The sequence below is a fragment of the Chamaea fasciata genome, unplaced genomic scaffold, assembly GCF_029207755.1.
Source record: "Chamaea fasciata isolate MVZ Bird 193981 ecotype frontalis unplaced genomic scaffold, bChaFas1.0.hap1 SCAF_5, whole genome shotgun sequence".
Lineage (NCBI taxonomy): Eukaryota > Metazoa > Chordata > Aves > Passeriformes > Sylviidae > Chamaea > Chamaea fasciata.
Window position 1 is genome coordinate 61,753,021 of NW_027094090.1, and position 21,676 is coordinate 61,774,696.

Below are 21,676 nucleotides of genomic sequence, written 5' to 3' on the forward strand. Positions count from 1 at the left end.
TCCTGACTCGAGTGATGGCTGGGATTCTTACGTGGCAGTTTCTGCTTGATTTCAAAACATCTTGTCTGTCTGATGCGATGCGTGAGTGCCTGCGCTCCCTGTCATTTGTTTATGGCAACATCAGGGAACTGCTGGTGTGAACACCCAGGGCGGACTGGAGCGGGACTCTAGTTCGTACGCCTGGGGAACGGCGGAGATGCACGTAGCAGAGCCGTGCTGTTCCCAGCCGCGGGGACAAGAGGACGCGGCTGGCCGCACTCCCCGGCTGCCGGCGGGGCCAGGACCGCATTAACACAGCTTTGCAGCGCAGGAGGTCCCGGCCCTGGAGGTGCTGCCGGGGCGCAGGTGGCGGCCCGGGAGGGCTCGGCGCACCGGCGGCTGTGCGGGCGGGCCCGGGACGCGGCGGGGCCGGCGGCGCGGGGCGGGCCGCGCCCCCTCCCGGCCCGCGCGGCGCGGAGCGGCCCCGCGGAGCGAAGGGAGGCGCGGCCGCCGCAGGGCGCCGTCCCATTGGCCGTCGGGCGCGCTGTTTTGCATGTCCCCGCCCCCCGGCCTCCCCATTGGCCGCTAGCCGGCGGCGCTTTGCATGGCCCCGCCCCCCGCGCCCGCTGGCCGGCGCTGCGCTGCGGTGCGGTGTCGGGCCGGCGGCGCGGCGCAGTGCAGGAGCCGCAGCCGGGCCGGCAGCGGGGCTCGGCCGGCGGCAGCGGGAGCAGGGCGCAGGCAGCACTGCCGCTTCGCTGCCGTCTGGCGGAGCGGAGCGGACGGCGGGTCACGCCGCGCCCGCCCGCTGCTCTCTCTACCCGCGTTCCCGTGATCCGCTCCCCGCCCGGGTCCCGCGGGTGCAGCATGAAGTGCGGCGATGGCCCGGAGAGGTAAGACGGCGGTGAGGACGCTGGAAGACCTGACGCTGGACTCCGGGTATGGTGGTGCGGCGGACTCGGTGCGCTCCTCCAACTTGTCGCTGTGCTGCTCGGATTCGCACCCCGCGTACCCCTATGGAGGAAGCTGCTGGCCGCACCTAACTGACTCCATGCACAGTCGGCACAACAGCTTCGACACCGTCAACACCGTCCTAGCGGAAGACTCCGAGGTGCTGGACTGCGCGGGGCAGCAGTGCTCCCGGCTCCTGCCCGACCTTGAGGAGGTCCCCTGGAGCCTGGAGGAGGTGGAGGCACTGCTGCTGCCGCCGCCGCCGCGCCGGGAGCCGCGGGCGCCGGGCGCCGCCAGCCCCGGGAGCCGGGATGCGGCGGCGCGGCTCTCGACGCTGGTGAGCCGGGCGCTGGTGCGCATCGCTCGGGAGGCGCAGCGGCTGAGCCTCCGCTTCGCCAAGTGCACCAAGCACGAGGTGCGGAGCGCCATGGAGATCGTCCTGGGCTGGACGCTGGCGGCCCGCTGCACGGCAGCCGCCCTCGGCGCCCTCTCCCTCTACAACATGAGCAGCAGCGGCGGCGACCGCTTCAGCCGCGGCAAGTCGGCCCGGTGCGGACTGGCCTTCTCCGTGGGCAAGTTCTACCGCTGGATGGTGGACAGCCGCGTGGCCCTGCGCATCCACGAGCACGCCGCCATCTACCTCACCGCCGGCACCGAGAGCCTCTTCCGCGACATCCACGCGCGGGTGCTGGCCGGCCCCGCCGCCCCGCTCCCGCCGCCCGGCCGCCCCCCGGCCGCCGCCGCCGCCGCCCCGGCCGAGAAGGAGAAGGAGGGCGGCGAGGCGCCCCGCTTCACCCTGGAGGCGCTGGAGCAGACGGTCAACAACGACCCCGAGCTCTGGGGCTTGCTGCAGCCCTACCAGCACCTCATCTGCGGAAAGAACGCCAGCGGTAAGTGCGGCCGCCGGGCGGGACCGGGCGCCACCGACCACCTGTTGCGCCGGGCGGGCCCCCGTCCGCCCCCCCGGGCGCTGGGCGCGCCGCCGCCGCACCTGCCGCCGGGGCCGGGGGGCCGGGGAGGGAGGAGCGGCGCGGCTGCTCCCGCACGGCGGTGCGCGGCCCGGGGAGGGCTGGAGGGGAGCTGCCGAGCATCCCCCGCACGGCTCTGCTGGGGCCGCCCGCCCGCCCGCCCGCCTGCCGCCGCACGATGGGCTGGGTGTCGGCGAGGGCTGGCTGAGAGACAGTGGTTCAGAGCTTCAGTTTTCCACAGGAAATGGCAGGAGCGCAGCTGAGCGCTTGCAGGCGAGATCAAACTTTGTTACATATGCAGTGGTTTGGCCAGCGATTGCGTGGTTGGCGCTGAAATGCAGTCTTTCTGGACAGATTTCATTCATGTTGCTGCATGTTTACCCAGAGCTTGACACAAATGCAACACCGTGATGCATCAACTTCCTGGGCATTTTTTCCCTTCGTTTTAAAAATATGAATCTAATATTTTTAGTAGAGTGGTATTCCAAAGTTGATGTTCTTTATTTCAGCTCCCTCTGTTTGTCAGGGAAGGGAAAACGGAACGAGTCGTGTTTTGGGGAGGCAGAGTTAAAATAGGGTGTGTTTTTCATAGCTTCTCCGAAGCGTGCACAGACACATGCAAACACTTTTATTAAGCTTCAATTCAAAATTCCTGTCAAGCTGAGATGCAAATATTTGGGGAGGGGGTGTGGAAGAGGAAGGGAACTGGGAGAACAAGGGTAACTGGAAGTCTAGATCACGTCTCCAGATAAGCCTTGTTAAGTTGTTAGAGCCACAGAGGATGCATTACAGCTAATTATCTATTGTCTTAAGGCACCTTCTATCCCATAAGAGACGCAAAGGAGGATGCCAAGTGGGAGTGAAAAAAAAGGGGCAGGTGCTCCCCCCTGCTGTAAATAGATGTTGCTTAGTTCTATTCCTCTGGTGGTTCTAATCCAGCAGTGGACGTCCTCCCCAGAGGCTTCGCTGAACCACCCCTCAAAATGCATCTGCTCTCGGAGGCTTGTGTCGCAGGACTCCGGTGCGTTATTCCAGTGCTGGTGCAGGCAGGCATGGCTTCCCCAGGAGTGCCACCGTTGTTTTTTTCCTTGAGTCCTGCTACGGTGCCTGTAGGTTTCAGATGGCACTGTGTTGCGTGTCTGACATTGCAGCACTGGCTGTGCAGGCTCCTACTGAGCCTTTCATTTTGTTCTGCGGTTCTCTCTAACTCCCTCTGTATCAGCTCAGTGGATTTAAATGAACTTCATTCTGACCCTCATTTATCTCCCTTCTAGGGACACAAAACAGAGTTTTCATCTCCATTTTATTGCTGTTTTAGCTGCTACAAATCTCCTTGGTAGCTCAGTCCTGAGTTGAGCAAATAGCGTTTTTCTAAGATGTTTGAATCAGACCTTAGCAAGTTGTCCATTTTGTTTTGCCTCTCTCCCTATGTCTCTCTGCTTTCTATGCAAATGTCTGTAATATTGTTTTGCTTTTTAGCATCTTACAATACATAATCTGGCATCCTGCTAAATGTATTTAGAGTTACAGGTGCAAGCAAGAGCCCGGCCTCTCAGTAAAAGCCATTTTTTCCTGCTGTAAATATTTATTTAGATTCAATCCAAGGGTGTGTTGCCTTCTCTTAAGTACTTTCAAGGCAACTAAACCAGGCGTTATAGACCATTAAACACATCAGTCTATTTCTTCACCAGTGAAGTACATGTATCTGTTTATATAGTTCTCACCATTTTGATGTCTTGCGTGCTCCATGTTTGGTTGCAAATGTTCCCATCTCAGGCACTTAAAACATGTGGGGAAGTCTGATGTGAGAGATTGTTTGACCGGCTTGAAACTGTTGGGGCGTTTTGTGGCAGGAGGCTTGGACTGCTGGAAGCTACATCTCCATTTAGTGGCCTAACCACGAGTTCATCCTTCCTGTCCTCAGTACTTGAAACACCATGATAGCTCAACTCAGCAGGTAGCAGACTTCTGACATCTCTTTGCGCCTCTCCAGGAGAAGAGACAGGTTTTGTACTCTTGAGGTTCAGTAAACTGGGCTGTCATTTCCCAGCTGGGTTGCACATGAATGCACAAGCGCTGGCGTCAGTGGATTGGTCCATCAGGTGTGGACAAGAAGCAGTGGTGGGGTCCTTTCTGGAGGTACCACGGCCAGTTTATTTGAGTGAAGGTGGGGGATGGAAAGCAGTGCAGAAGCAGACTTTGTAGCAGTACCTTATCTGCAGGCAAGTTTTTGTGGGGAGATGTGCCTCTCTCTCTGGGAGGCAAATATCAAACCTTTAAAAAATTTCCAGGCTAAATTCAATACCTTAAAGTTCACCCAGACTGTGAAACAGGCAACCTGTGAAGATCACGGGATGCAGGTGTGTAAAGAACATGAGTTTGTGTCTGATGCAGTCCAAGATTTCTCTAACAGAGTTTGTGAACATGAGTGCTGGGGAAGATGGTTGGAGGATCTGCAAGACACAAACCAGCCTTTCAGGGCTTCCCTGTAAGTTCTGCAGAGTTTTTAGTGGTTTCAGCTGAGGTTTTCTGGGCTGATGTCATACTCAGTCATCTTGGAAGCTGCTGAATAAGATCAGTATTGCAAGATAACCTTCTGCTTCCTATAAATGATGCTCCCGTGTCTTCAGTCAAAGATGTTTGAGCCAATTCCTTCCATGGGCCCTTGAGCCTGCTGGGCTTCTTTTGGGTGTGTTTGGCCTCAGCTTGGACAGCTGCCTCAATGGGAGCCCCACTCTCCAACAGGAGCCTGTTCATTGCTCTTGCAGGGTTGAAAGCCTGGGAATGAAGGTAGTGGCAGTCCTTGTGTTGCAGGCAGCAGGCCATGTGTCCTTGATAAGCCCCTTGATAACCTCTGTGTGGGACAGGGCAGGGGTGACAAAGGCAAAGCAGGTGATGCAGTTGGTAAGGAGCCGCTGGAGTATGGCAGCAACTGCTGGCGTATTGACTGAGCTTATCTTTCTGATTACTGTATCAGAAAGAATAGACTTTAAAAGCACTCTGAGGTAGTAATTTCTACTCCCCCCCTCCAGAATTTTAACATCATGGCTGAATGAAAATCAAAAACTTTACATTTGGGATTTCACTGACGCTTAAATGTTTCAATTACAAGCTCTGTCTGAGCAGCACGGTGCACGTTTTACATCCTATAACAGTTGCACAGAGTGTTATTTCCCTTGGAACAGTGGGAGAAAAATAGTATGCTCAATGAAAGGCAGTAAAAGCTGGCACCTCTGTGGTTTAAGCAATATTATTTTAGCTTCTTTATTGCTCATCAAACCCTTACTTTTTAGGCCAGATCTGAGAAATGCTTTGAGATGAATGGGAAGTTTCCCCAGGTCTTGGATCCAGTGCAAATCATTAGAGTAAATCTATGTATGTTGTTTTAACGGGGAGGTTTAGATGGCAGGCCCAAGTAGCTCAAAGTCACCTACTTGGTATTATGGATTTCCTTTTTCACCGGGAGGAGGGATGGTATTAGACAACACTTGAATTAATACAGAGTTAAGAAAATGGGTTTTTCCTGTTTTAGAGGGGTGTCCTGAGTCCTTGGGGGTCTCCATGTCTTCGTGGCAGGACTTGTGGTGCGAGGGACACAGCCGGGGAGCTGGGGGATCACAGGGTGGAGTTTTCTGTGGAGGAGTCAGCATGCACAACTCTGCCTTACCTGTTTTTGTACAGCTTCTAAAAATAGTGATTTGGAACCCAACTGCATCCCTGTGGTTTCTTCCTCTTCTTGATATTATTTAGAGAAGAAGATCAAACTAGTTAGAAACCCTGGATTAGGTCAGGCTTGGCTGACACGTGTCAGCTAACCTCCGTTTAACCTCAGCCTCTTCTCCTAATTCAGGCGAACTAGGGGGAGTCCAAGCAAATGAGCACTACCAATATATCAGCACAGCTTAACCAAATCAATAAATGCTTTAAAAATTTGATATATAAGTATACATACATGTGTGCATACAGAGACCATACCCTTCTTTTATTGGTGAGCATACTGTTATCTGTTACTTCTCTGCTTTTTGCTGTAATTGAACCATTCAGGATGCCATTATGGCCTTAGGGGCAGTGTAAAAATCAATTTAAAACTTATTTCAGCTAAAATGATAGGGGAATATTTGGGCACAAAATGGAATTTTATGCTATTTTCTTGGCCTTATTTTAAACTGTAATATCGAGAATATCCTCCCCCCCCATTTTGTTTCCATTGTATTTTTTGCTGTTTTTTTAAAAAAAAGAAGTAATAGAGTTGAAGTTTCTTATATATATGCCAGTGTGTTTATATATGAGGTCTTTGCTGGTTTGTTTTTCCCATCTATTTCAGGGCACTTGAGTCCCATGCCAAGAGGCTGATGTGGATGGTGGTGCTACAAATGGTGTGGTTTTTTGCTCGATGCTCTTACCTGACAACCTCCTAAGCAAACTTCCACACCCTCTTGGAACAAGTTGTGAACTTGTCCCCTCTCCATTCTGGTGGGGGAGAGGGGGAGAAATCCCCAAAGGGCAGAAGATTTTGCCTGTTTGTAGTCATTGATGCTGGTGGGAGCTGGGATGGCAGTGGGGAAACCGTGCTCCTTCTCTGTAGTGGGGTGGGTTGCTTTGACACCTGGTGTTGGCAGGAGTGGGACAGAACGACAATCAGCTTGTGTGTGCTTCTTGATGACCTCTGTTGCCTTGGGAGGACACCTTAAGAATGGAGTAATGGTGGGTCTGGGAAATGGAGACCCATCGGGAGGTTGAGGTTTGACTGACTGGGTGATGAAGGTTTGTTTCCCCTCTGGATGTTTTGATTCATGTAACTTGTTTCATGAAGCAAACATTTCTAACATCAAACAAACAAACAACAACAAAAAAAAGGCAACCAACCCAGAAATGGTTATACTGGAAGCACCCAGGATGCTCATAAAGCTTATGTTTGCCAATATGATTATTCTTTTGTCATCTTGGAAAGTACCTTAATAGCATTTATAGCCTTGGCCACGCTAGGGAGTTTTCAGGCTGCATCTACATTATTTAGTTTCTGATGTAAATGAGGCTTTGGAATGATGATTGGGAAATGTGATTGTGTATACAAGGAGCATGTTAGGGGAATAACAATATAGTTTTAGCAGTATATTGGATTCCTGGCTTTTTTGCTGAGTGCTGACAGGCTTCATGTAGTTTTTCAGCCATCCTGTGAGCTGATGACATAAGGTGCAGGTGAACATTAGGGACAACTTGGCGCCTTTTCCTAATGCTACGGCAGATGCTCTCTCTTCTTCTGCTCAAAGTTTAAAAAATGAGAAAAACACCACTCTTAGTGTGTTGGTGTTTCTGCAGTGTGTGTCATACTAAGCAGTTGTCAGCCACAAACCTTCCACGTTGTCCAGAGTAAATACCCAGTAGTGCAGCGGCTGGGAACATCTACAGCCTGAGCCTTTTCCCCCTTGTCCTGGTTAGGGGTTGAGTTGTCCTGTCTCAGAAGTTAGAAAAAAAGCTTTATGGTCTTCCCCTCACCTTTCCCCTAATGCAGGTGTGAAAGAAGAAAGCCCTGTTCAATGAGATGACACCAGAGGAGGAGAGAGCTGTTTCCTGTAGCACGTGGGTGTTGGGAGTTAAGTCCTCTGACCAGAGTAATTTCCTCTGCCCAATGTGTAGTGCAGAAAGTGTCAGGGGGCTCCTTTCAGGCGGTTTGCTGAAATTAGCTTCCATGCAAAATATTTCTGTTGCTGGTCCAGCAAAGGATGTACAGGAAAAGCAAGCAGGGGATGGATGAGAGAGTTTACACCAGGCTGTGTTTTCTTGCAGTGAGTGTGGTGAGCAGCAGCACTGCCACTGTTTGTGTCCCTGAGCAGGTTGGCATTCTGTGTACTCGTGGGGGCTGAAGTGGATGCTTGGTGGATGGTGGATCCCATCAGTGCCTGTTCACTTTCCCAGTTTCAAGATTCCTGCTGCCTCAGTCCCCCAGGCTGGGCCATCATGTCCAGCTCTGGCAGTAGTGCCATCCTGGCAGTCCCTTTGCTCTGTGTGCAGCCTGTTTGCCCAGGATATAGGAGGCTTTAGCAAGGCATAACAAAAAGTAGGGACTGTTTTCTTTCTTTGCTCTTGTCCTTGTTTCCTTGCTGGCCGAAAGCAACATACTGCACTATATCTGTATGAATATGTAATTACAATTGTTATGTACTTGCTAAGTATTTTAAAAATTTCAAAAGACATAAAGTGAAAATTACCCCAGAGCTTATTAACCTCTGCTTACTTTGCCAGAAGTGTTCAATTAGGCAGCCTGAAAAAAACACAGACGTTGTGAAGGACTGTGCCAGACAAATGGTCACATGTGGTTGGTTCTTGGTCTGCCCTTGCTTTCAGGGTTTTCCTACAACAAAGGGTTTCTATCAGTGGCCACATTTGTGTGGCAGCGGATGAGCTTCCCATTTTCCCAGAAGGTCACATAGTTACCCCGCCCTTAAACGATGTGAGGAGATATAATCTGATGTCTAGTCACTCCTTTTGCTTTCCATAGGGCTGCATTTCTCTCTTGCAAAAACAGAAGAGTGGAGGGCACTGATCAGGTGAAGTGAGTCAGTGAGAAGACAGCTGTTGGCTCATTTTTACAGCAGGAATGAGAGGCATGTTCCTGGGAGCAGCTGAAGAAGAAGAAGCCACCGCTGGTGTGGATCAGTTCAACAGCATGGATGGGGCACAGGCATGCTGACACCTTGCTGAGGCTTGTCTCAGTTACTTCAGTTAATTTAACCTGATGTGCTGATGCTCTTGAATCATCACACTTCCTTACTCTGGCAGTTCGTGGGTAAGGAGAAAGTTCTACAGCACGCCTTATGGGACATGGCCATTTTCTTGGGCTCTGCTGAAGAGGTGCCTGTCATCTTGATGGTATTTTATCCTCTTCCTTGATTCCTAGGCTGAGTTCATAGTAAGCAGTACCCTTTTTTGATGTAATTGTTCCTGAAACAACCCAAGAGGTTTTATAGTATGGTAAGAGGGTATCCAGTGGTAAATATGTGGACCAGCTTGGAGTGTGAAGAGGTGCTGAAGGGACTTGAAGTTTCCCACAGGGATTCTCTTGGCTCACCACTGATAAGGAAAAGAAATTGTCTTTGATTTGGTTTAAACAATACTGGGTTGATAATAAGGAATAGGACAAAAATTAGACACCCTGTACCAGGACAGGTGATTGTGTGCCTGATGAATCAAGCTGGCAGAGGTGGATGAGGGAAGAAGGACTTGCTCCCCCCGGTTGGTTCCAGGCCATTTAAAAGCACAGTGTTAGACCTGGTGTAAATCCCTGTGAGCGGTGGTGTGTGGCTGACTGATGCCGGTGCTCAGTGGGATGTCGATCCTGCTTGTGGGAACGTGGCTGGCGTGACGCTTGGGCACTGGGCTCTTCCTGCCATGGTGCTGCAGGCAGTAATGGATGTTGGTACTGGGATCTTCCAAAAGATCCGTGGAGGCACAGGAGACAGGTAAAGCTCTTTCTGTGGTGGCTTAAGGCAGCTGAAAGCGAAAGTGCAGGCAGGGATCAGCGCTGCAGGATGTGTGGGAGGCAGCGGGATGCTCACCAGGAGATAGGAGCACACCAGAGGCGTTGCAGCTGAGCCGCGAGGGACTGGTAATACTTCTGGGTCAGCAAATTCACAGCCTTACGTGGCTTTCCCAGAGCTCTTATGTGCATAGGCCTTGCTCATGTGAACAGCACATGGACTTCACACAGCCATAAAGGCCTTGGGACAGGCTGGTGAGTGAGCAGGCGAACAGGAACCCCCGAGAAGATTAGAGAAGAGGCCTCTTCAAGGACCGGATTTGTCTTCAAGTGCTGTGGAGTAGCACCTGGACCTGCAAGAGTCTGAGGCTTTAAAATTCATAAAACCACCCTGTTTTAAATTGCATTGCTACGAAATATTGCTCCCAGGTGGGGGAAGTGAGCGGGGCTGGGGTTGCGGCAGAGGTATGTTGAATGTCTTTGCATTTTTGAGGCAGTCAAATAATTGAAGGAAACTTTGCATCCGGCAGTGTTTTGCAGTTTCTCTGGCCCTGTGGTAGTTTTGGATAAACACTCTGGGGCTGTAGTGCCTTTGCTTATGTGTTGTGTTTGGCTGTGATCGAGTTGCTATGGTCAGGCAAGGTTGGCTTTTTCTTGCAAAGAGCTAAGCAGGTCTTGCAGGCCTCTCTCTGGGATGTTATCCAGCAGGGATTTGGAAAAATAGAGGTTGTAGTGCTGTGGGCCATATGTACTCCCCAGACTACAGGTCCTTCGCCCCAGATGAAGCATCTTCACTTCTCTGTGACCTCTAAGCAGGGAATGTGGCCAGCAACAAGGCAAGCTGCCTCTGGGGAGGTGGGCCAGATGCCTGGGGATGGATGCTGCACTCCCAGACCTTCAGTGGGAAGTGCTGCCAGCAGAAATGAGAGAGATTTCAGAGGTCAGAGTCATTTTGGCTACCCACTGAGATGCTTTTTTTTGTGGAGAATGCTAGGAAGATTTTTTTTTTTCTGTAATACAGCGACATTTCTATGCATGCCAGCATACCACAGAAATTGGTTTCACTGTATCATTCACTGTAAGTCTGAGTAGGTAGATTATTTTGCTCTGGGTTGCCATACAGCAGAGACAACTGCTAGGGGCTAGGTACCTCTGATGCTTCTATTTCCCTGGATGCTTATAACATAAGGATCACAAAACTCCGTACTTCAGAAAAAGTATCCCTGTGCTGCTTGTGTTATTAAACCTCTCTAGTGCATGTCTTGTGCGGGGTGCTGTGTGATACAAGCTGTTCCAAAAGCTGTGCTAAACACAGTCCTGTAGTCCTTGTTTGGGCAACATCCCCACTGATTTTGATGGTAGGGACAGCCTGTCAAACACCAAGATAAGCTCTTGCATTTGGTAACAAATTAAAGAATTTAAAATTAAAGAAATTCCTGAGTCAAAGCTGTAGGCCCACATTTAGTTTTGCTTAAGATAAGCTTTTCCAAAACTGAAGATGAGTAACTTACTGCAGATACTTACTCCTAATTTGAAGGGATTTTTTTTCCATTGTTTCACTGACTAATGGTGTTCAGCTTCAAGATTGTACAGTGCATCCTGTGAGGCCTTGTGCTACCTGGCTCTAGCCTATTTCCACTGGCCCACATAAGAAAAATTCTAAAAATAGTCCAGCAGGGTAGGTTTTCAAAAGTAAATTAGATTTTAAAAATAAGAGGTTCTGTTTAATTATCTGGCATGCTCTCAGTGAGGAGGAAGAGTTTCAAAATACGCAGTTCCTCTAACATGGAAAAAAACCCAAGCATAGCTGTCCCTGAGTAGTTAGGACCTGCTGTTGCTTTGCTGTTGTGCTTTACCTGTTAACTAGTTCTTCATTATACCAGTGTGCTCACCAAAGAATTACCTTCTGTTTCTGGAGAATGGAAACAGTTTTGCAAGCTGGTCGAGTGCCGGGACGGACACCGGCAATGCGCAGACTCTTTTTGATGAAAAATGCCTGATACCTGCCTATGGGAATGCATATGATGCCTCGCTTCCATCTTAAAGAGCATGTTAGGTAACAGATGGGTAAGACAAGGAGGAGTAGTTTGAAATATTTTACAGGTTTAAATGCAGGAATGACATAAACACCTATGTAATGCAAGGATGCTGAACTTAGGTAGCAATGTTCTTGCAGCAGAATGCTGGGAGCCAAGATAAGTTGGTGACGCTGTCTGTCTGACACACATCAGCAGTTAAACTGTGGTGGCTGAATGCTTCTAAAGCAAGATTAAATACAAGAGAAAAAACACCCTAGCCAAAACTCATTCCTCCTTAAGTGTACAGATAGTCTAACTGATCCTCAGGAAGGATATATGGGCTGTCACCTCTCTTCAGCACACAGAAACTGCCTGTGCGTGGGATAATTGGCAGGTTTTATAAGGAGACCTGTGGTGATGAGAGCCCTCAAACCACCAGAGCAGATGGGGATGCTGATTCCTGCCCACTCTGCCTCCTCTGACCAGGGATGTCAGGGGAGAACAAGGCACGAGATGGAGCTTGAGGTTGTGGAGGCACTCAAGTTATCAGATGGGTGGGAGAACACTGCCTTATCAGGGCTGGTGAGGTTCTAATTACAGGCTGTGTGAGGTGTGAGGCAGGAGCTGTGAGTCACAAAGTGCTTTCTAAGGTTTGGGGCTGGATGCTCAGGTGTCAGCCACTATTGCAGAGGACTTCTTTCACTGAGTGAAGAGGCAGGACCAGGTTTTCCTTTGGATGGGACCCTCTCCGCCACCTTTGTCAGCCTGATACTACATAGCTCTGATTTGCCCAACCTCGGGCTGTGTTTTGAGACTCCCTGGAAGTTTACCTGAAACCAGGATGCTGCCTGCTTCATAGGTGCTTCTCATGCAAACAGTGCAAACACAACCCAACTGCAAAACTGGCTACAAAGCTGGCTGCTGAGCAGATTTAAACCTGAAGCATTGGCTGCTTGTGCAGTCCATGTTGCATACTCCTGACAGTGCTGGTAAGACATTCCTGTCTGGAGTGAGAGGATGAAGTGCAGACACTGGGGTCTTAGGGTTGGGATTTACACATTTTCTGGTCTGATAGGGTCTGAGTTGGGTGAGTCCCTGGGAAACATCCTTTTTTTTGGGCAAGGACAGCACTTAGAGGGAAGAGGTGTTAAGAAAATGAGTTGTTAGTTTACTTCTCCCCTTGACTGTGACTTGAGAAGCATCATTGGGGTGAGTTCTGATCTTTCTTCCTTTAGAGGTTTGCTGTGCTGTTGGCATTGCACTGGTAGGCGGAAAAAATTGTTGATATTTAAGCACAAATGTTGGCCATGGCATAAGGAAAAACGAGAACAATTCAGCACCCCACATAAAACATCCTCTGAGCCAGGAGTAATTAGTTCAGTTTCATAGCCTGATTTCCAGAAAGAGAAAGAATAGAACAAACAGCAGAAAAGATAATGAAATTTGGGGGGGGTGGGAGGGCATAGGGACTGTTTCTCTGCAGTGATAGTCAACCACAGTGGTATTATTTGGTCCAGAAAGAAGGCACCTGGGGATTCTGTGATTGCACCATGCAAGGGACTGAGTGGCAAAGTGGGAACTTGAGCAACTGCTGAATTTTTTGCAGAGTGCCAAGATGCAAGACTGAAAGAGTAAATTTAAAGACTCTCAAGAGCCCTCTCCTTTTCCCAGCATGGTGGGGGTTTGTGGAACTGTATAACTGCGAAGGAGTGGCTGGGCAACAACATGCTGGGGTTATGCACATGGAGACTATTTCTCAAGATTGTATGAATTATATGAATGCAAATATTAATAATTTATTAATAATTGCAGAGGAGCTACTGGTTTGTGTTTTAGCCAAAGCTTTGCTTGGACAACCTTTGCAGGTATTGCACAAGAAGTGATGGGTGTTGGTGCCCTTTGTGCTGGAGAGCCATTCGCTGCTGATGGGCACTGCAAACTGAGGCTGTTTCCTGCAGTAGCACAGGAATAACCTTTATTGCTTTCAGTAGTCCTGTGAATGAGTGAGAGCCTCAGGACTAAATGTTCTGCTGTTCTGAGTTCCTTTCATGATCACTTTTCCAGGTTTTCTTTTGCCATTTTGACATGGGCAACTCTTCCTTCGCTGAGTTTCATGTGTGCTCTCTCCATTAGGAGCGGTGACCTTCTGGATACTGCTCCTTTTCTTTCCCCTCAAGTTCGAAGAAGTTCAGTATTTTCATAAGCAGCTTGCTTGCTATTTTACTGCTTTCTGGCATAATCTCTCTCAAATGCCTTTCTGAAAATAGTCTGTCCAAGTAAAAATATGAGGTAAAAATATTCACTGTCGAAGCAGAGTGTTTAGAAATAGCTGTAATTTTGAGTTGTATTAAATAGAAACCCAAGCCTTTGCAGTTGATTAGGGACAGGTGTTTTAACTTCTTCTGCAGCTGCTTTTTAAGTTGTTAACTGGAATTTTTGACCTACTGAAAAAAAAACCCCAATACAACCCTCACTAAATTTGGTATCAGGGCTGTAACACTGTGAGCTTGGTGTAAAGCAGAAAGAAGGATGCAAAGCACCACTTCATTACACTGGATTGTTGCATCAATAATGTAGTAATGTAATTTCTTGGAGGGAAAATAATGGGATCTAATGATGGGACCAGTGTGTTTACTGATACTGTAGCACAATTAACTGTGGCTTTCTTGCAATTAAGTCCTGCAAGCAATTTCTGTTAAAAGTGGATGCAGGGCATTTGAGCTCAGCTTCCTCCATCCAAGGACTCTGACCCCACTCTTTTGGGATTATCCACAGGAAAATAAAAAAAATGTGTCTCATGATGGGAGTGGGTTTCCCTGTCCATCATGTGGTGTGCCAGAGGCTGCTGCTCTGCTTTTTTACACCCATGTTTTGTGACAACCATGGGGACTGACCTGGGGGAAAAGTGCCATGGAGGAGCTGTGGACTTCAAGGCTTTGCCTGCATGTGTTTCCCCATGGGATTGTGGATAACAGGAAATGAGGGAGGTCTAGGTGGAGGTCTGTCATCTTTCTGACATCACTGGATTTGTCTGAGAGGCCGGCGGTGCTTGGCTGAGTGCTGTGCCCTCAGGGAAAGGTTTGATCTCACTGAGGAAAGCAGCTGGTGTCCCCTGTCGTGATATCCAGGCATGGTGTGGGTAGGAGACCCTGGGGAGAGGCAGAACAAGCCGTGAGGCAGGGTGGGCTCCTCAGAAAGCGCGCAGACTCTCTCCATATCAGGGTGGGCTGCTCAGACAGTGAGTAGCCTCCGTATTTTATTTAATTGTGGCCAAAACTCAGCGGTGGAGGGTGGCTACATGTTTGGGTTGGGTTGATGGATGCTGTTTCTATCTTTTTGTCATTCAACTCATTCCTGTGTTGCTTCTCCAGTGCCTGACAAAAGTGCACCTTGCTGCCAGCCTTCCCTGCCATGGGGGAAAATGATGTAGTCTCTCCTAAATCTCTGGTTTCCATAACATTTGGAGTTGTTAGTGGCCATCCTTTGTGCTATAGTCGTTGTCCAGAAGGGTTGGAAATCTGCCCCTGAGCTGGAAGGTTGCTGGGGGGATGGTGGAGGAACTGGCAGGCATGTTTCACCACATAAAACTCATTTTCTTAGAAATGAGGTAAGAAACACAACTTCCCATTTTGCAAGGATTTTGATAAATGGGTCTGCATGTGCTCATTCATATTTCTTGTAAACTCCCTGAACAGTCACGCTTGTATCACGTACAGGAGACGGAAGCTTACAGGAATTGCAGCTCTGGCTCCTGACAGGGTGGGTTATAGGCATCGCCAAGGATCCTGGTGTCTTTGGCAGGCAAAGCTCTGGCTGATTCTGTATTGGTGGATTCCAAGATTCTTTCCCGCTTTCTTTGTTATCTATTGTGGGTGGGAGGAGGGAGGGAGTACAGAGGCAATACATTTCTCAAAGTACTTTATAATGTACTTTTGTCCCCCACTTTGAAACTGAATAGAATGTTTATGAAGAGATTTTAAGTGACAATTTTCTGTTGGAAGATTTATTTAGTGATATGAAATGAAATAATTCTTCAGTCTCATCTTTTAATTTCCTATAAAAGAGCCAAAATGATACACTTAATCATTTTCTAACCACACACTTTCAAAACTGTGTTTATCTGATCTTTTTACCACAGAGGATAATTGGCTTATACAAAACAAAGTATTTTTATGGTAGTGGGTTACTTGCTTTTAAATATGTATGGAGAAGCTTTTCTTTAAAAAAGCCTGTGCCAGGGAGAGGTCACACTTCAGGTCGTACAAGTGACAGCGAGCATTTAAGAAATGGGACACTGCAAGTAGCAAAGAGAAACAGTCATAGGTATCCGTGTGATGTGAGCTTGGGACTGAGACTAACTGGGAAGATTTCCCATTTATTTACCTGAAAAGAGGAGTTCAGCCTTTCATGGGGATTTGCAGGAGTTTTGCTTGTAGCACTTTCTGTTAATAACAAACACTTGGCTCTACCTGGAGGTGCTGTGTACAGACAGACATTTAGTACACTGTAGACTACCTGTAGATGTAAGTCCCCTAGGGAATGGCACACTAATGGTGATGGTGAAGCTTCCTCCCTGGGAACAAGGGGGAGCTTCTTATGTGCTTGGGCTGTGGGCCAGGCTTATTTTTTCTTGGACTTGCTATGTGAATTTGGTGTCAGCTTTCTTCCAAAGAGTACAAAATCGTAATTTATTTTATTTATAGAGCTATGTGATTTCTACCCTGCGATATGTCTCAGTGGTTTCAAATTACAGAGGAGGATGGAAATACTGGCTGATTTTTCCCTTACCCTGTCTGTAGACTTTGAGCAGCAGGTCCAAGGCTAAAACTCCACAAAAGCACAATTTAGTTTCAAGTATTACAGTAAACCTTTCTGAAATTTCTGCTTCTTATATCTGGTGATGTGCTACAATGATCTTTCTTAGTCTTATCATTAGTGTGAGGGAAAGTGTCTTCAGTTTCATTTAGGTAAATACATCATCAGTCAGATCTAGTGGTTGAAGAGTGGGAAAGATCCATTGAAGTCAGCATAACTGTGTTTAAAAAAAAAAAGCTAAAGAACTCATCCACCAGATGAGTCTGTGACCTGGTATCTGCTTGAGTTATTGAGAGCTGACCTAGATGTATGTACTTGTGTTAATCACCATGTTTTACTGAGATTTCTGTTTCTGAAGTGTGCTTGTTGGAGGGAAACATCTTACATTTGAACTTTTGTAACAGTACTTCCCTCCTTAGACAATTTTCCGTGATAGCAGCCTTTGTGTCTGAAGCACTGCTGTTGATGGAAGCTGTCGATGGAGTCTGTCTTATAACATTTGAAGTGAGTGGCCTGTGGGGACATGACCACAGCATGTTGCTGCTTTGGCATGCCACCCATTTTTAAGGGCAGCTTCAGGATATCCAGATATAGCAAATACTCTGCGGTCCGTTTCCATCAGGTTGCCCAATGCCTTCTCCCGGTGAATGCAAGTGATTTCCTGACAGGAGCCGTTGGAGGCAGTCCTGCTGGCTCAGGGTGCTGGATAAGCTGTCAGCTAGTGCCAATTTGCCTGTGTTTTACATATGTAAATGTCGTGTTGGGAAACACCACCTCCCTCGAGCCTGTACCAACCAACCTTATACTTGTGTAGTTATTTCAGTCTGGGGATGTTGAGGCTTGCTGTCACCTCAGTGCTCACGCAGGAGAGCACCAGCGGCAAGTGCAGCCGTAACTATCTAGGGAGGAAGCGTGATGCCTCTCATTTTGGTGCAGCAAGAGCTGCCTAACTGTGGGAGCTTTTTCCCTGACTCTTGGGAAGCTGGGAGGGATGTAAAGTAGGGGTAGGTACTGCCTTTGCGTATGGAAATGGTACATCTCCTGACATGCCCAACCTGGCTCACTGCCCTGCATGAGCCCTGGGCTCTGCCAGGTGGAAACCATGCAGGAGGGATTCTGGGGAGTTAGGGTCTCTGCTCCCCTTTTTCTTAGCTGTGAGTCTGGGATGCTGATGGGCCAGTAAGGAGATGCTCTGTTAGTGTCCAGCTCTCTGTCTCTGTGAGCAGGATGCCTGGCTTTGATCTTTTCGAAGATGGTATCATGGAAGCCTAGTAGAAACCAAAAGCTTAAGTGCTTTGACTTCTTGATCTCCATTGCAGAGCCAGACCACTCCTTTCAGCCCTGTGCACTGTGTAGACAGTCAGTTCTGAAGCCTAGTTGCTTCCAAAGACCTGGGGCCAAGAGGAGGGTCTTTGGAAGCCTCTCTGCTCAGAGATGGCCTTTGCTGCCAGCACCATGTCCCCCAGCTCAGCAGTGCTGGGAGGCTGGCACCATCCCTTGGGAGGTTCTCAGGAGGTCTCTGAACTCTGGATGTTTTCCAAGACTGTAGCTGGGCCTCTGTGCAGCAGCTGGTCACGTTCAGAAACTCTGCACCTTTTTATGGCAGCAGAGGGAACCAGAAGGCTTAACAAGTCCTGTTGGCTCCTCCAGAGAAGGAAGGAGGGATTTATGGTCTTTAAAAAACAGTAATAAAAGGCCAGATACGTTTTCTGACTTGTGTGAAGTGAATGCCTAAACTTGGAGGAAACTGAGGGGAGATGTATGCATCGTGTGTTGTCCTGCAAGCATGTGAGTGATTCCTTGAAAGAAAGTAAGAGTTAAAGGAAGTGGCAAGGAAGGGTGGATCCCTCCAGGAGTAGCAATTACCATACTGTGGGAACACGGGACACTGCCCCTTCTGTTCTTGCATATGTGCACTGAACCTTGAAGGACACCTGGAATCTGAGTAACATTTCAGGCCAAGACATCTATCCAGAAAAAAACCACATGGACAAGGGGAAGAACCTTGCTTTCCTGAGATGATGCCATTTGGGTGTCAGGATCAATACCTGAAGCCACACAGACAGGCAGACTCTTCCCTTGCAATGTATCATTATTCCTCTCTGAAAAGTGCATGTGCCTTGATGAAGGGTACGTATGTTTGCATTGCAAGGATCCAAATTTGACTGAAATTTAAATGTCCACATTTGTATTTGATTGCTTGCTGTCTGCTAGCCAGCAGCACTGTGGGAATTAAGAGATCTGTTTGACCAGCTAAATTGATTTTCAGTTTTGGTTGCTCAGGAACACTGTTGCTCAGGTTGCTGTAAGTGGCTTTCATACTGACTCAGCACCCCCGCCCCCAAAATGTGGGTAACAGATGTCTTAGATCACTTCTTCAGTGGGGCCAGCTGTTGATGTGTCTCAAAGGAAAATACACAGTTGTTCATTGAATGGGTTTGGCAAATGATACTGTGCTGCCTGCGTTTGAAAACCTGGTTCAGCACCTTTATTTGCAAGGTGTTGATGGCACCTGAGGCAGTCTTGCTCCACCCCCTTGCAGGGTGTGAGCTGGTACAGAGTCAGGCCCGTAGCAAGTACACTTGTCAGCAAGCAGTGAGGGTGCACCGTGAATTTGGAATAGTTTTGTCCTTGCAGTATTTTGGTGACATGCCCGTAATTGCTTCTTTGGTTGTTGTAGATGTTGGGTTTGTGATCTGTAACAAAAGACAAGGGAAGCAGGAAGGAATGAGTAATGTTCCTGTGACAAAAGCAGTGGCTGAATTCCTGTGTGTGGAGTGTGTTCTGGAAACTTCTTCCAGTCCTTCCCTTCTGTCACCCTGCACCAACTGAACTCCATGGGAATTATTTTCCCTCTCTGTCTTGCTCTTCCTCAAGTAGTGGCTGCATCTTGAGTCAGATAATCCCATGTTTCTTGGCAGGATGGTGCTGGGCTGGCTACAAATCTCTGCAGTTGAAGTTAAAGCAGGTGAGACAACATCGGGTGCTGCCCTCTGCCACGTTCACTCCTCCCTTTCCTCATCCATAAGTCAGGGCTAGGTTGAATTTGAGACACAGAACGGAGGGATAAAACCCTTCCACCCATATGTATAAGCGTGAGGAACAACTGCTCACTTTAAAATTTTAGAAGGTTTATTAAACTTTAACAAATACAACAAAGGACTGAATAAAGAAAAAGGACAGCGCGCTGGGAGTTGGTGACCCGGCAGCCACGAGCTCGTCTACGAAATGGCTGTTCTGCCTTTTCTACCCCTTGGGTGGTTGCATCAGGCAACCCTGGCCCCTCCCAAAGTCTGTCAGCCAACTCTTCTTTCCCATTTATTGTTGGAGGCTGCTTTCTTGCAGCTTGATTGGAGGTCAGGTGTGGTCATGCCCTGCTCCGCAGCAGCAAGCCTCCTCTTCTCCCAAATGCCCCATGCAAGGGGCGCAGGTACCCGCCCTCCCTGCACATGTCCTTACTGCCAAGGCCGTCCCTTGGCAACTGTACAGGGAGGGGAAGGGGACTATGGGGAGAACGGAGGACATCCAGACAGCAAATCACAGTAGCATAACGATACATCAGTAAAACTTCCCTTAACATACACGTAATATTAATCCCTTAATTGGAAAAGCCAACCACTGCATTACCTGTCTATAACATAATGTACCTGGGGAGCAGTGTAGTCAAGCCCCGCAGTGTATCTGCTGCATGGCTCTCCTCCCACTCCTTTAAGGGTACCTTGAAGGAAGGATCAGCTTTGCATGGTGCCCAGGAAGATTTCAGTAGATCCATTTGGTGTTTGAGAGCTTCAACAGTTTTCGAGGCCGACTGCTTATTTTTACCCATGGAAAACAAAAAGGTTGGTTTCTGAAAGGCAGACATTTCTACAGGCGAATTGCCTTCCCAGCACCTTTCTCTTGCTTCAAAGTGTAAACAGTGGAGGCAAGAGCAGTGTCAGAAAGCTGTCAGTGGGTGCAGAAAACATGTCAGAGTGCTTTCTGCTGCACTCGGCAGTAACGGGGGCTGCTGCACATTTGACCTGAAGCGGGAGGGGCAGCTGCCTCTCCCAGTGCTCCTGTGGCCATGTCCCTTCTGCAGTCACTCCTCTAAGGTACTCTGTGACATGGCCTTTTGCCTGCATCACTGTTGTGCACCTTCCTAGTGAAGTCCAAGGCAGCACTCCCAGTGTTTCCCAGGGAGTGGCCTCTTCACAAGGTTTCTGCTTCACTTCTAATTTTGGATTGTGTGGTTTCATTTAAAATCCACAGGCCATGGAAAGTAGAGGGGCTGATTTGGGATTTTTGCCTGAGGCATAACATCCAGCCTGGATGTTCCTTGACTGTGACTGTGATGCATCCTTCAAATAAATTCCTTAAACTGAAACTTCTTGTTGTGTTGGGAAGTCTAACCTTATGCCTGTTTCACCAAACAGGAGGTTGCTGGAGTGGCAGTGTCATGTACCATGCATGGTGCAGCATGTTACTAATTATTGTGCATTGTACATTCCATACATTCTGACTTGCATTTGTTACTAATTAGGAGTTACTGTATTGCTGGTGGTCTCTGGTGTTTCCTATGTATCATCCATAGGATAAACATCTGCCAGAAGGTGATGTTTTCCCAAAGAAGATCTCAGCTGCCATTTCCCCCAACCTCCCTGCAATTCCCCCAAAGTTTCAGACTTTCCTGGCTTCAATGTGAAATGCCTACAGGCATAACTGAGAAGAGTACAGGCAGGAAGTGTTGCTGTGGATCATCACCTATTGCATAGGAAAGTTGGGATTGCCAGGCAGTGCAGTACAATCTTACAAAGCATGAAAAGAGGTTTTGAAAATAGAAAGCAAATGTGGGTTTAAATGGTGAATTCTTCAATGCGACCCGTAAAGTGCTGTAAAAATGAAGTTGTCCCTTTAAAAATGTGCAAACAGCAACAGGAAGGGGAGCATTTAGCCATGTACTTCATTTCTTTATTTAAACCTCTGAAGCTGCCAGAAGCAGCAGCAATGAGCTGTCCCCACTGTCCTGTGGTGTCCCGGGGTGCCCTGATGTCCCTGGTATCCTGCTGAGTGATTGATCTACCCCATACAGGTCCTGTGTGGCGGTGATCGTGTATTATGAGGTGGCACAGCTTAGCATGGGCTATGATAATGCTATTTCATATCCTTTTGAGATTATATATATATAGAAATGTTTTTAGAAATTGTGAAAAAGCGTTGCTCTTTCTAAGCAGTATTTTTCTGTCCTTTCCAAATACCTCCTTTTTCCAGTGCATGGAGTGGTGAACTGAGTGGAGATAATTGCTTTAGCCATATGGGCCTGCAAACCGAGTGGATGCACTCCACAGTCTGGTTTTCCAGCTTTTGTATTTGAATCAGTGCTGCTGGAAATAGTTTCTTCTTTAGATGCTCTTGCTTCTGCTGCTTTGGGGTGACACAAAATGTGTCCATAGCATTTACTAACTTATAACTTTTGCAGTTTGGCTTTCTGAGGG

At 48.3% G+C, this 21,676-nt stretch overlaps 1 protein-coding gene across 1 annotated transcript in view; it reads left to right on the top strand.

Annotated features, from left to right (window-relative positions):
• Positions 1-847: 847 nt before the first annotated feature.
• The window catches only part of ABTB3 (ankyrin repeat and BTB domain containing 3), a 166,268-nt gene continuing 145,439 nt past the window's right edge, over positions 848-21,676 (top strand). Inside the window, exon 1 of the mRNA XM_066183992.1 lies at positions 848-1,817. Within this exon, the coding sequence (XP_066040089.1) occupies positions 857-1,817 (961 nt within the window). The 5' untranslated portion in view covers positions 848-856. The remainder of the gene's footprint in view (positions 1,818-21,676) is intronic.